The 13,029-nt window shown below is 40.6% G+C and overlaps 1 protein-coding gene across 4 annotated transcripts in view; it reads left to right on the forward strand.

Moving 5' to 3' along the window:
- The window catches only part of LOC131050802 (inositol-pentakisphosphate 2-kinase), a 77,436-nt gene extending 65,135 nt beyond the window's left edge, over nt 1–12,301 (forward strand). For 3 of the 4 annotated variants that reach the window (XM_057985076.2, XM_057985077.2, XM_057985078.2), the window contains 5 exons: nt 9,427–9,574; nt 10,094–10,134; nt 10,431–10,541; nt 10,714–11,355; nt 11,626–12,301. In XM_057985076.2, coding sequence (XP_057841059.2) covers nt 9,427–9,574; nt 10,094–10,134; nt 10,431–10,541; nt 10,714–11,355; nt 11,626–11,775 — 1,092 coding nt within the window. In that variant the 3' untranslated portion in view covers nt 11,776–12,301. The remainder of the gene's footprint in view (nt 1–9,426; nt 9,575–10,093; nt 10,135–10,430; nt 10,542–10,713; nt 11,356–11,625) is intronic. The other variant, XM_057985079.2, reaches the window with a different exon arrangement.
- Nucleotides 12,302–13,029: the final 728 nt, after the last annotated feature.

The following is a 13,029-nucleotide window of genomic DNA, read 5'->3' on the forward strand; positions in this document are numbered from 1 at the left end:
TTTTTTGTTTTTGGCACTGTAATGTCCCCGATGGCACCCCGGCCATACAAACTCCTTGTACGGTCAACAATAGCATTGGCACCTCTGATCGTGCGGCCACCTTCCTGTGCGGCCTACACCCCTCCACCGTACGGCGGACCATGACGACGGAGCGGCTGTGCGGTTGACCACCGCACGATGGCATCCACCTTCGGTGGCATCCACCGTCGGTGTCCACCGTACGGTGTTACCACCGCACGGTGGTCGCCGTCGGTGTTGCCACCGTCGGGGTGGCCCACCGCACGGTGGTCACCGTCGGTGTTGCCACCGTCGGGGTGGCCCACCGCACGGTGGTCACCGCCGTACGGTGGTTCGTTCCTTTTTTATAAATATATATATATTTTTTTAATTCTTAATATAATTTTTTGACCGTACGATCGCTGTCGTATGATCGTACGATTTTTTTTCATTTTTTCAGTAAATTTTTGACCGTACGGTCGCCTGTCATACGTACGTTTTTTTTTTCTCATCTCCTAATTTAGTTGTCTTAGAGAGTCGTCTTCTCGGGTCCCCTGTCTCTGGGATTGCCCTTCATCCTTCTCGGTTTTCCTTGCCTGAGAGTCACTTGCTGTGGTCCTGTGCCTCTTGAGTCACTTGCCTGGCCTCTCAAGTCCCCTTCCATCCTCTCGGGTGTCCATCCGGCCTCTCAGGTTCCCTGCGTGCTTCGTGTGGTAGGGTTTTAATTTGGGCCCGTTGGTGGCCAATCTATTTTCAATGGCCATCCGAAGACCTGGAACCACAATTTCTACAGGGACCACGGTCTCCTTCCCGTACATAAGAAGAAGGATAATAAAGATTTTGAAGACTGCGGTTTTCCATACAGGGTTCCAATCGTGGCCAACACTCTTCGGATTATCTACGTCGCCAGGGTTTGGGGCGTCTCCCTTCCAATATTCTTTGTATTCCGACAGATACACCTCTGTTGGTTGCTCTGGTTCCTCTACTTCGAGCCTATAGCTTTGGAACATTTCGTAATCCTCCATTTGCCAGTGGAAGAGCCCGTTAAGTGAGCATACCTCATCTTCAGAACATCCCTCCAATTCGAGCACCCCTTCACTGTTCGGCTCCATCGCGTTCTTGCCCTTGCTTTCATCGGGACCCCCTTCCCCTTTATTAGAGTCCTCTGAGTCCGAGTCTGAAGAGGCGAGCTCTTTGCCGACATCTTGGGTGTGTAGGTCAATGGTATATTTCCGCCCTCCCTTCTCCATGGAAAGTGTATTTTTCTTCCAGTTGTGGTTTACCCTCGCGTTGATCAACCACGCTCTCCCCAGGATGGCGTCATAGCCTTTCTTCTTCGAGGGAATAACCACGAAATCTAACAAGAATGGTTGCGTACCAATCGTCACTTGCTGGGCCATCAACAAGCCGAGTGGCTTAATGCCGTGTTGGTCTGCTCCCACCAGGTTGAATGTGGGTGGCCACAGGGTGGGCTTCCCCAGCCGCTTCCATGTTTCTTCTGGTAGTACATTCACCCCAGATCCCCCGTCCACAATGGTGTCCTTCAGAATGGTCCCACGGATACCCATTTCTACCACAGCTGGGTGTCTACCACTGCTCATGGCTAGTAACATCGGGTCAGTCGAAGAGCTGACGGAAACCTCCACCTGTGGTGTACTCTTCGAAGCAGTGGCGGGAACCCCTACCTGTGGTGCACTCGACGATGCGGTGGCAGGAACCCCTACCTGTGGTGCACTCGACGATGCGGTGGCGGGAACCCCTACCTGTGGTGTACTCGATAATGTGGTGCTTTGCACATTGGTGAGGATGGCAGTCCTCAATTGTGGCATAGAGTCTAGAAGGTCTTTTACCTTTACCGGCACCTCTATCTGCAAGATTTGCCCAATGATGTTATTTTCTGCTTCCGTACGGAATGATGTACTCGCCACCTCGTTTTCCCGTCGTTCGGTCGTCATCTCACGTTTAATATTGGCCTTTGCCTCCCGTAATCTCTCCTTCTCCGTACAGGGGTCGGGATAAGTGGCTTTTTTCGTCTGGGCGCGGGTGATCGCCAGTACTTCTTTCTCACCAGTCTTCTCAGCCTTCTCAATGTTGAGGAGATTAACCCCTGCCTGCGGGTAATTTGCGTCCTCATGGTCGCCTGGCCCACACCAACGACAGAGGTGCTGAGGGGTGGCTTCCTTCGTGCAATCACGGGCGAAGTGCCCCCACTGATTACAGGCCCTACATTGGATAATTGGCCAGCCCTTGGCGTCATACTGGATACGGCTTCCGTTATTGTTATTGTTGCTATTCCTTCCGCTGCTGCGTCTGTTGTCCCGGTATCCTCCAGATGATGCCGTTGTGTTAGTATGTTGGCCGGTACTTGCTGGTGCGGATGTTGTGGCCTGCTCCGTGAACAACACTTGGTTCATTTGCGTACTTTGGGTTTTCATGTTGTATGGGCACTCCTTGGTGGAGTGTCCCATCACTTGGCAAATCTCGCATAATGCCTTCTTTTGGCAAGTACCATTTGTGTGCCCTTCCTCTTTGCACTCAATGCACCATATGTCCCCTTCATTCCGACCAGTGCTTCTCATTATTTTGAATTCCTTTCTCATTCGCTCCATGTCTTTCTGGAGCGCTTGCACCCGTTTGCCAACCTCGTTGTCGTTGCTGCTTTCCTGTGAAGAGTCATCGTCCTCGGATGAGGATTTATTACTTTTCTTCTTCTTTGATGTTTTGTGTTCGCTCTCCAGGTCCATCGCCCTATTATAAGCGTCGTCATATGATGTCGGGGGTACAATTTTCATCTTCCTCCGTAGGGAGGATTTCAACCCTTCAACGAACCATCATTTCTTCGAACCATCATTTCTTCAATCCATCTGCGGTTGGCTTTCCATTTTACCCAAGAGTTCTTTCAGCCTCCGACTGTATGCCCGTACTGTCTCCCTGGTACCTTGTTTGGTACTGTATATCTCTGTTACAATTTCATTGTCATCATGGAGCAACCGAAACTCCCCCGTGAATTCCTTCTGTAGATTGGCCCACGTGGCCACTTTTTGCTTGTCCACATCGGAGTACCAATCTATGGCAACTCCTCGTAACGTGGTTGGGAACTGCTGTACCCAGTCATCTTGGTCTGTTACTCCGTTGGCGGACCAAATGGTTTCACATGTACGACAGTGCTGTAAGGTGTCTTCCTTGCCCTCCCTTGTGAACTTTGGCAATTTTTGTTTACTCGCCATCCCACCGCTGGGTCTCGCTCCTCTAATTCCTTGTGTGCTTGTACCTGGCGATCCTCCGCCTCCTGCAACTGAACCTCCACTCATGGGTCCTCCGGAAAAAGTTGCTAACACCGAACCAAACAAATTGCCGCCTGTACGGTACCCTTGTGCTCCCTCGGCACCTTCGATCGTACCGTCACCTTCCGGTGTCTCCCTCCGGTTGGTTGTCTCCCTCCGGTTGTCCTCTGAAATGGACAAATTCTTTAGCAAGTCTCTGGTAGCGTCGATCAGGTTTAGACTTTGCCTTGTTTGTTCCACCAACTCTTCGCGGCTTCTTACCCTACGGTGGTATTCTGGCGAACTGTAGAGTTCTCCTTTGGCACCCTCCGTGACTCCTTCTGGCAGCTCTACAATAGTGTAGACAATGTAGTTCTCTCCGTCTATCTCTGCCTCCGCAACCTCCATGACACCTCCTGGGTTCCCTTTGGGCAACCCCTCGGCCGGTCGTCCCTCGGCAAGCTGCCTTAGCGTACGCCTTCGTTCTATCTGCTGTCTGAGATTCAATGCGGTTTGTGCCACTTCCCATTCGTCACTTTGTATCTTTTTATTTTTGTCCTTATTTAGTCTATTGGGCATAAGTCACTTCCATACACATCAAACACACGCCATGTACACAAAAAAACTTTTATTTTTTTATTTTTCCCTTTCAACCATAATTTATATCAACATTGTGCCGGGATTCTTACAGGGTTCAATTTCCCCTTCGCCTCTTGTTCCATGTGCGTGTCGTCGGTCTCTGGGTTCACCTCACCAACGGGTAGGCCCATTGCGTCCGTGCGCCATCCGCATCTTCCGTTCCCGAGTACGTCTAGGCAACGGCGCCAAATGTTTGTCCTCTCGGGTGACTAAATTAAGACATAAAGAACATAATGCAGACTAATGCCATAAGTATCAGACAAAGTATATCAGATGTTCTATTCATAATAAGTGTCTATATTAATTCCACAGTCAATGTACAATAAGTGCTTATAACATTACATCTGACATGACTATCATGATCCTACTTCGAAGACAAGGTACACAATATATAATACCCGAAGGGGTACGACACAACCGTCGCGACTCCAACTACCTACCCGTCGGCTAACTAACTGACCGCCGTAACTCATTATTACCAACGACAACATAACATAATGATTATTCTCGGCAACATAGATATTGTCGAAGAAAGCTATGTTTTGAATGCACTGGCATTTGGCATTAATGAATACAGACATATGAGTTCTTCTGTTTACATGCATTGCTGTATACTGTCATATTTCCTACATTTTTGTACTGTTATGCACTTAGTACACACACCCCTCGGGGGAAAACAAAATGTTCCACACAAATATCAAAACAATAACTACAAGTCTGTGGCTCAAAGGAGCCCGCATCCCTCCTACGAAAGCGTATAAGGTAGGTCTTGGATGATTCAGCAGCCAGTCTTTGTCCGTGACAACATGCCAACCTCACCAAAATTAGCTGTGGGCCTGTGGCTATGTCTTGTCGTTCTCTAACCTCCTCCTTTGCCACGGCTAAAACCTCAGCCTCTCTATTTGCTTGGTTGGCCCAATCAAGGTCCTTGTCACTAAAGACAAGATCCATAGCCTTAGTGATCCACACAAGGTGTTAGATGTGAGAAAAACCCAACGATAGAATGGGTGCGTTTCCTCGCTAGCCGGGAGTGGGAGTTCGGGGGCTATGCCCCCGATTTTTTTTAAAAAGAAAAACATCAAAAAATGTTTGCTTGTGTCATTTTTTGAGATTAATTTTTTTTTTTTTTTGTCGGGCCGAGTCTAGGCATAAGGACTCGCCGGGTCTGTGCTGAGTCTGCGAGTTTATGGACTTGCTAGGACTCGCCCAAGACTCTGACGAGTCTGAGTCTGGCCCCCTGGGACTCGCCCAAGGTCACCTGGCTCGAGACTCACCGAGTCCTGGCAAGTCTTAGAACTCTGCTCTCACCTCAATTCACAAAAATGAAGGTGGTCTATGTGAACCTCATTGTGTACTAGAAATTGTTGGTGCAATAATGTCCTTATGAAATAATTTGATCATCTCATCCCTCTTGTCAAGTAAGTTTCTCACAAGGTCCAACCCCTTTACCAAGGGAATGTAAAAAGTATGCTTTAACCCTTGTAAAGCTACCATTCCAACCCTCTGATTAAATGTTGCATTTCCATTTCCGATTTCCACCTAAATTAGATATTTGTTTGTGTCAAGTATTGTTGCGAACTGCTGTGAAGGGTTTTTCCTGTTAAATGTGCCTTTGGTATATGTTGTCAACAACCCTGAAAGGCATTTCAATAAACACAACTGAACCATTTGTGGCTTTGCTTGGGGTTTACATTTGGCTGCTGTCAACTGATTCTTTATTAGTTTTTTCTCCAAATGAAGATCATCATAGCACTGAATATATCCATCTTCACTCATACAACATAAAAATTAAGAAACAATAAATTTTTAAATTTTAAAATAATGTCTGTTAGAAAAGAAGCAACTTATTGTGGTTTTCTTCAGCTGTCAAGGGAGAACTTTGCAACATTTGCAGCTGTCAATGGAGAACAACCCAATGATGGGAAGCAAAGAAAAGGTTAAAGGTCTCAAATTGACATTAAATTACTACAAAGTCAGTTTTGATTTTTCATTTTATATGGTATCAATGACAACAGAAAATATGGTAATGGGAGTTCAATGACTGTTCTATTAGTTGCAAAATGCAAAGTGCAAATGAATTTATTCCAGTCCACAAATGACCAAACAAATTGGTAATGAGGCAAAGTCAGAGTTTACAATTATGGGTAAGACAATTAAAGTGTTTCATGTGAAAATTGGAAACAACAATTAAAAGAATAAAAAGGAAATCATACAAAATAAAAACAAAGGGATTTCAAGATTTGTTAGACTCATAACCTCTTCGATTTCTTCTTTGCAAGCAAAAAGGCTGAACTCCCAATGTTACGCTTGAGGTGCCTTTTCAAACTGCTGTACAATAGTATGCTATCCTAATAATGACTGAAAAATGCTGATGATTACTGTAGATAGAGACAAACAATAAAAATTCTGCTTATAGCATTGCTGTAGATGCTTGAAAGTGAAGGCCAAAGAACACTGCTGCTAGGAGTGATATGGAGCCTACAAAGAACTCTACTATCTGTTGAAAACCTTGTAAAAACACTTGATGATCCTGCTGTGTATGGTTGAAATAGGAATGGCAAAATGCTATGAGGTAGTATGCTACTGTCATGATGACTAAAAAATGCTGATGACTACTATAAATGGAGACAAACAACAAAAAAATTGCTTCTAACACTGCTTTAGATGATGCTTGAAAGTAGAGGCCAAAGAAGACTCTGCTTATAGTAGTGATATTAAAACTACAACAAACTCTAGTCTGCTGATAAACTGCTAAAAACACTTGATGACCCTGCTTTGTACACAAACAGAAATGGCAAAATGTTATGATAAAGCAGGAAAGGAGAAATGACGGGCCAAATAAAGACAATTAAAGTGTTTCATGTGAAAATTGGAAACAACAATTAAAAGAATTAAAAGGAAGTCATACAAAATAAAAACAAAGGGATTTCAAGATTTGTTACAGACTCATAACCTCTTCGATTTCTTCTTTGCAAGCAAAAAGGCTGAACTCCCAATGTTACGCTTGAGGTGTCTTTTCAAACTGCTGTACAATAGTATGCTATACTAATGATGACTGAAAAATGCTGATGATTACTGTAGATGGAGACAAACAATAAAAATTCTGCTTATAGCATTGCTGTAGATGCTTGAAAGTGAAGGCCAAAGAACACTGCTGCTAGGAGTGATATGGAGCCTACAAAGAACTCTACTATCTGTTGAAAACCTGCTAAAAACACTTGATGATCCTGCTGTGTATGGTTGAAATAGGAATGGCAAAATGCTATGAGGTAGTATGCTACTGTCATGATGACTAAAAAATGCTGATGACTACTATAAATGGAGACGAACAACAAAAAAATTGCTTCTAACACTGCTTTAGATGATGCTTGAAAGTAGAGGCCAAAGAAGACTGTGCTTATAGTAGTGATATTAAAACTACAAAAAACTCTAGTCTGCTGATAAACTGCTAAAAACACTTGATGACCCTGCTTTGTACACACAAACAGAAATGGCAAAATGTTATGATAAAGCAGGAAAGGAGAAATGACGGGCCAAATAGAGATAAACTAATATTTTTCATGTGGAAGGCATGTAGGGACCACACTACTTGTTAGGGTTTTTAAGAAATTAAAAAAAGTGAATGGTTTGCATTTTTTTAGGAGTTTTAAATTGTGACTAGGCACGGGGGACATCGGGACATTCTTGTGACATCATAGGGATGACTTGATTCTCCCTTTGGTGGTTCTCAAACAGGGAAGTGCCCGAGGGATTTTCTGTTTGTAGAGTCGGCATCCCCTTTCCAGGAAATGGATAAGAAGTGGATAAGAAGCTGGGAGGACATCCTTGGGGTTCACTGCTTTGGCACGCAAACCGCTCAAAACCGTAAAAGATGAAAAGATGGATAAATGAAATAGGAATTTGCCAAGGGCTGATATAAATTACAAAATCATATCTGAAAATGAAATCCTCGAGGCACAAACAAGGGTGAGTAGGGTGGGTGAAAGCAGGATCACATAATGAAATACAAACTCTAGAGAAAAGTAAAACAATGAAGCATAAAAAAGAAAAGGGAATCAAAGGCTAATCAAATCTAAGAATAGGGAAAGCACTTGGAAGAATCAGATCTAAAAAGCCCCTAATTTGGAAAGCAAATCCTAATACCAAATCCTAGGGGATATAAGATGAGTGAAGTTCAGCAAAAATGCAAGGGTTTCTTATCACACCTCACTAAATTTATCTAGGTTTATCGATCTAATGCAATCAATTAAAGCACAGATTAACCTGAATAAAAAGAAGACTGATAATTGAAATAACTGAAAATAAATGTGGAACTGGATATTAAAACAATTAACTGTGATACATATTTTGATAACTGATAGTGGGAAAATGATGTCCCAAATGTTTTTAATTGATTCGCCTTGGTTTTTGGAATTTCGGACTCTTTGTGATGAAGATCTCAGATTCAAACATTTGACTGTCTATCGCTCTAGTTCAAGTCTGTGACTGGAAATGATTTGCAGTGCAAACCTAATCTGAAATTCACAAATTCATACTGGCAGGATGTGGCTTGATTTAGTTTGCATGCCTTGATTTTGACATCAACTGGCTTAAGGACAGTAAATGTTTATGAACATATTTAGGAAAATCTACTAAATTTTGAGGGTCAAGTTCTCCCAAGGCAGACTTTGGGTGAAAAGATCAAGAACAATAGACAAACATGCAATGGGCATAGGATGAACTGATCTCTAATTATGTGCTAAATTTTATTATACTCTGCAAATTAAAATCTGGATGTGCCATATGAATTCTTAAGTGATTTTCAAATGAATGAGAGAATGTCCTTAAATACAATATCCAATCACACACATCAACATAACACATACTAAGTCAGCTCACAACAGCTAGTGAAGTGGTTGAAAGTGGTTAAATTTGAAATTTAGAGCTGAAGGATTCAGATCCATGACCATGGAAGTGACCTGGGTCAAGTCCGCAACCATGGATCTGATCCAGGTTGGTGAATAATAGATCTTGTGATAGGGATGCAAATCTGGGAACCAGTGATGAAGATGATCAGGAAATGGGATGTCATGAGTCAACTTCACACAAATTATGCCTCCTATAAGCTGATTATTGCATTTACAATACTCTAATTAAAGCAGACCTCAAAAATAAGAGAAAGGGGCATGGCTATGCAATTTTTAACATTACATCTATATTTCATTTTCCAAATTTCTGAAGAGTTTTATTTCCTTGGAAGTTTACCCTTTTCCTGTATTAAATTGCTAATAGCATTTTCATGATCTGGATCATTAGGAAAGAGGATGTAAATTTGATCTTCATACGATAGTTTCCTCTTATCTGTCTTTTCATCTTTTGCTGTAGCCAGTACCTTTTTGAGCTTGTCTGTTTATTTTGAAGTCTGCCCTATGGCCTTTGTTTTGATGCTATTTAATAGGCAAACTGTTATTTCAAATGGAGGTTTTCTTCTCTTTGTAGCTTGTTTCATCCAATATCTGAATTTTGGAAGACATGTGAGTTGTTGCAGACACTAGTTTGTGTTTCAAAGGAGTTTTTAGAAGCATTGGATCAAAACATCTATAAGAAACGTCCAGAATGGAGGATTAGAGATACCAGGATCAATCTCCAGAGTGGCTATGCACTTCTTATGTCAGATCATGCAACCTTTTCACAAGGTATAATTGTATTGTTGTGGAGGTTTCTCTCATTTTATTTGTTTGCCCTTTCAACTCTTTTTAAAGCATTATTTCCCATTTTAAAAATATTTCAACCTTTTCCATCACTAAATGTGTTAAGGTGTGTCCCTCAATTTGTGAAATCATGCATCTTTCATAAGGTATAATCATATTGCTCTGGATATTTCTTTCATTTTGGTTGTCTTTCTTTTCAACTCTTTTTGTTCTACGAATGATAGTCCTTTGTTTAGTGCCACTGCTGCCTTATATCAATAAACATGTTTGAGAGGTATCCTCCAACTTACCAATATATGTCTCTGTAAATGACTTATCATTTTTTTTGTATCACTGTCACATACGTGTTATCTTTGTTTTATGCTTTGTACAGTTAATATATCATCAAATTCTCAGTTGGATATCTCACTTTTGAGGAATTTTACCAACCACGTATTGTGGGATTGTACAATTTTCATCTCTGTTATTTTTGATGTGAACTTAGTTCTCTTTTTGAATTGACAGGTCTTGATGGTGCTGCACCATGTATCTCAGTAGAAATCAAGGTAATCTCTCCTATCTTAATATTGAAACATTTCTTCTGGTTATTCAACTGCTTACAATTTTCTTCCAGGATACATGTGAGATATTGAATATCCTTTTTACTCTACACTATTGTGTTCTTTTTGGTTAAACATTAATTTCCAGTTTCAAATTACAAACATTATTGACAAGATTCAATTTTTCGTTATGTACATTTTCACATGTTAACTATGAGTACTCTGATCCTTGAAAAAATAATCTACGAATGTTATGGTTGCTGTCACATTGGTGCCATTTTTATTCAATCTTTTGAAGGCAGCCAAAATGTGGGTTTCTTCCTTGTTCAAGTTTCATATCATCAGAGAATCACCTGAAGAGGCTTGTATCTCGATTTGCAATGCATCAACATCTAAAATTATCCCAACAGGAGGTGAAATATTATCCTGGATTCCCTTTAAAAAGCAAAATATCATATGTTTTTTTCTTTCCAAATTAAGTATGCATTATGAATCACTGATGAAATTCAGTGGGCAGTCTGCTTCTAACTTTCTTGTAGAATTGCAGTGTTGTCAGTTTTATAATGGAATTTCCTTTTACTTCAGGTAGCCAGTATCAGCAAATATTGTCCAATAGACTTGTTCTCTGAATCACGTGATAGAATCCATCAAGCAATTGGGGGACTTTTGGAAATCCCTCAGAATAATTTATGGATATTTTTGAATGGCTCGTTGATCTTTGGTGGATTGGGAGGTTATGCAGAGGAAGGCTTGCTTAATGGTTCCATTACTGAACAGGCAGTTCAAAACTTGGAAGACATACTTGAGAATGTAATGACATGCCAAAAGGGAGAGCAAATGACATGCTTCAAGGATCTTATCACAGAATCTATTCTTGAAACTAGAATGTTGAGCAAGCTTCTTGCTGTTCAGAAGATGGACCTTTATGACATTGAAGGTGCAATCCATGAATATTTCAACATCATTAGGAAACCATGCCAGATATGCACTTGTTCTTCAGACGAGTCAGATAATCAAATGCACAATCATATACATGATTATTTTACCTCTCTCTCACTTGAGGAAAGCAGAAGGATTGTTTGTGATTTTCTGGTAGCCACAACTGCAAAAGACTGCAGTTTAATGCTCACTTTCCAGCCTGTGAATCATGATGGCACAAATGTAAATTCATCGGATGTAAATAACATGATGCACTTTACAGCAACTAAACAAACTTTTCGCTTCAAGGTTTGGAAACGGTCTCACCCATTTTCTTCAAACTGTGGCGAAATTTGAGTCAGATAAGCTAATGGTAACATTAATTTATTAGGTCATAAGAGTACAGTGTTGCTAATATTGTAAGTTCAAAAATATTGGTCTATGATGAGACATTAATTTTTTACCACACTAAAAACTCTATACGTTACAACCTGAGGGTTAATTAACCAATCGACTATTGTTTGCAGTTTGTGTCATCAACGAACTAACATAAGTTGTTGCTATTAACTGTATTTGCAGGCTTACTATGTAGACTTGGATTTGAAGCGCTTGGAAAAATTGATCCACTATTACAAATTGGATCAGAAAATAGTAAGTATTTACACCAGAATGCAAGGAACAAATGGAAGTTCAAACCATGAAGATTCTAAAATGTGTGAACCAGTTTGATTGGCTTTTTCACATCAATATTGAGTTAAAAAATTGAAATATACGTGCCTCATTGACATTTCCCACGTGAGCAGAAGCAGACATTCACGTGCTATGCCAGAGCAACTGAGAAATGAAGCCATTCTTCTGAATCCTTTTATGTCATAATTATCATAAAAGGCTCAAAACTAATAGTTTCCTCAGCCTCTAGTGTGGAAAAGTGATTAGTTTCTTTGTAATTTAAATTTGGACAAAAATATTGCATGGACTGTATCAAAACCTTTGCAATGTGCAGTTCACGTTTCCTGGATGCCATCAATGACAATTCTGTCCAAGTGCATTCCACAAGGGATGCATACATGTACTTGTTTATATGGTATATGATTAAAGTATGCTGAGCCATGTATATGTTCTAGATGATAAAATATTTCTTCAATCAAGTAGTTCTTCATAGTTATTGAAGAAATTGTGGAATTATTCTATGAAAAACAACTATTAAACAATTCTGATTTTAAATCTAGGAAAACTGTGATGTAGTTGAGGAAAAGTTTGAATCACTGAAAATGAGCTAACCTCCAGACTTGATAAAAGATGTAAAAGGTGAAGGGGCAGCTAACGGGTTTAAAACCCTACTGCCATGCTCTAATCTTAGCTCGGTCCTCATGGGAGCTATGGTTCTTAGAAATTGGTTAGACATTGCAATAACTACCAAATTTATGGAGGGAAGAGGAGAAATTTTTATTGCCTCTCAAGCCAATGGTGGAGGAACTTTTTGGCAAATGGGATCTTGATTTTATTAGAATGATGAATCTAGTATCAAGTGCAAGTTGCAAATAGATTCTAAGTACCATTAATTATTTTACCAGATGGAGCAAATCAGTTATATTTAAAGATGCAATAAAAATGTTTGTTCTCAATTTTATTGAGGATACTGTTACTAGATTTGGTACACAATGGTTGATAATATCAGACAATGCAAAAGCATTCCTGTGATCTAAATTTTAGGAGTTTTTCTTGAGGAATAGATAGTATCTAACGATTTCTTTAAACTACTATCCTTAAGGAAATAGATGGCAGGATCAACAAATAAGAATCTTATAAGGATAATCGAGTATGTTGGCTAGAAGTATCAAAAGGATTGGCATAAGAGTCTTAAGCTAGCTCTATGGGTTGATCAGATCACCCTGAAACGAGTAATTATGTCTCCTTATACTCTTATGGACTCAAAAGAAGTTTCTTTACCTATTTCTACTGAACTTCAAGCATTGTAAATAC

This window comes from Cryptomeria japonica, chromosome 2 (assembly GCF_030272615.1).
Source record: "Cryptomeria japonica chromosome 2, Sugi_1.0, whole genome shotgun sequence".
Taxonomy (NCBI): Eukaryota; Viridiplantae; Streptophyta; class Pinopsida; order Cupressales; family Cupressaceae; genus Cryptomeria; species Cryptomeria japonica.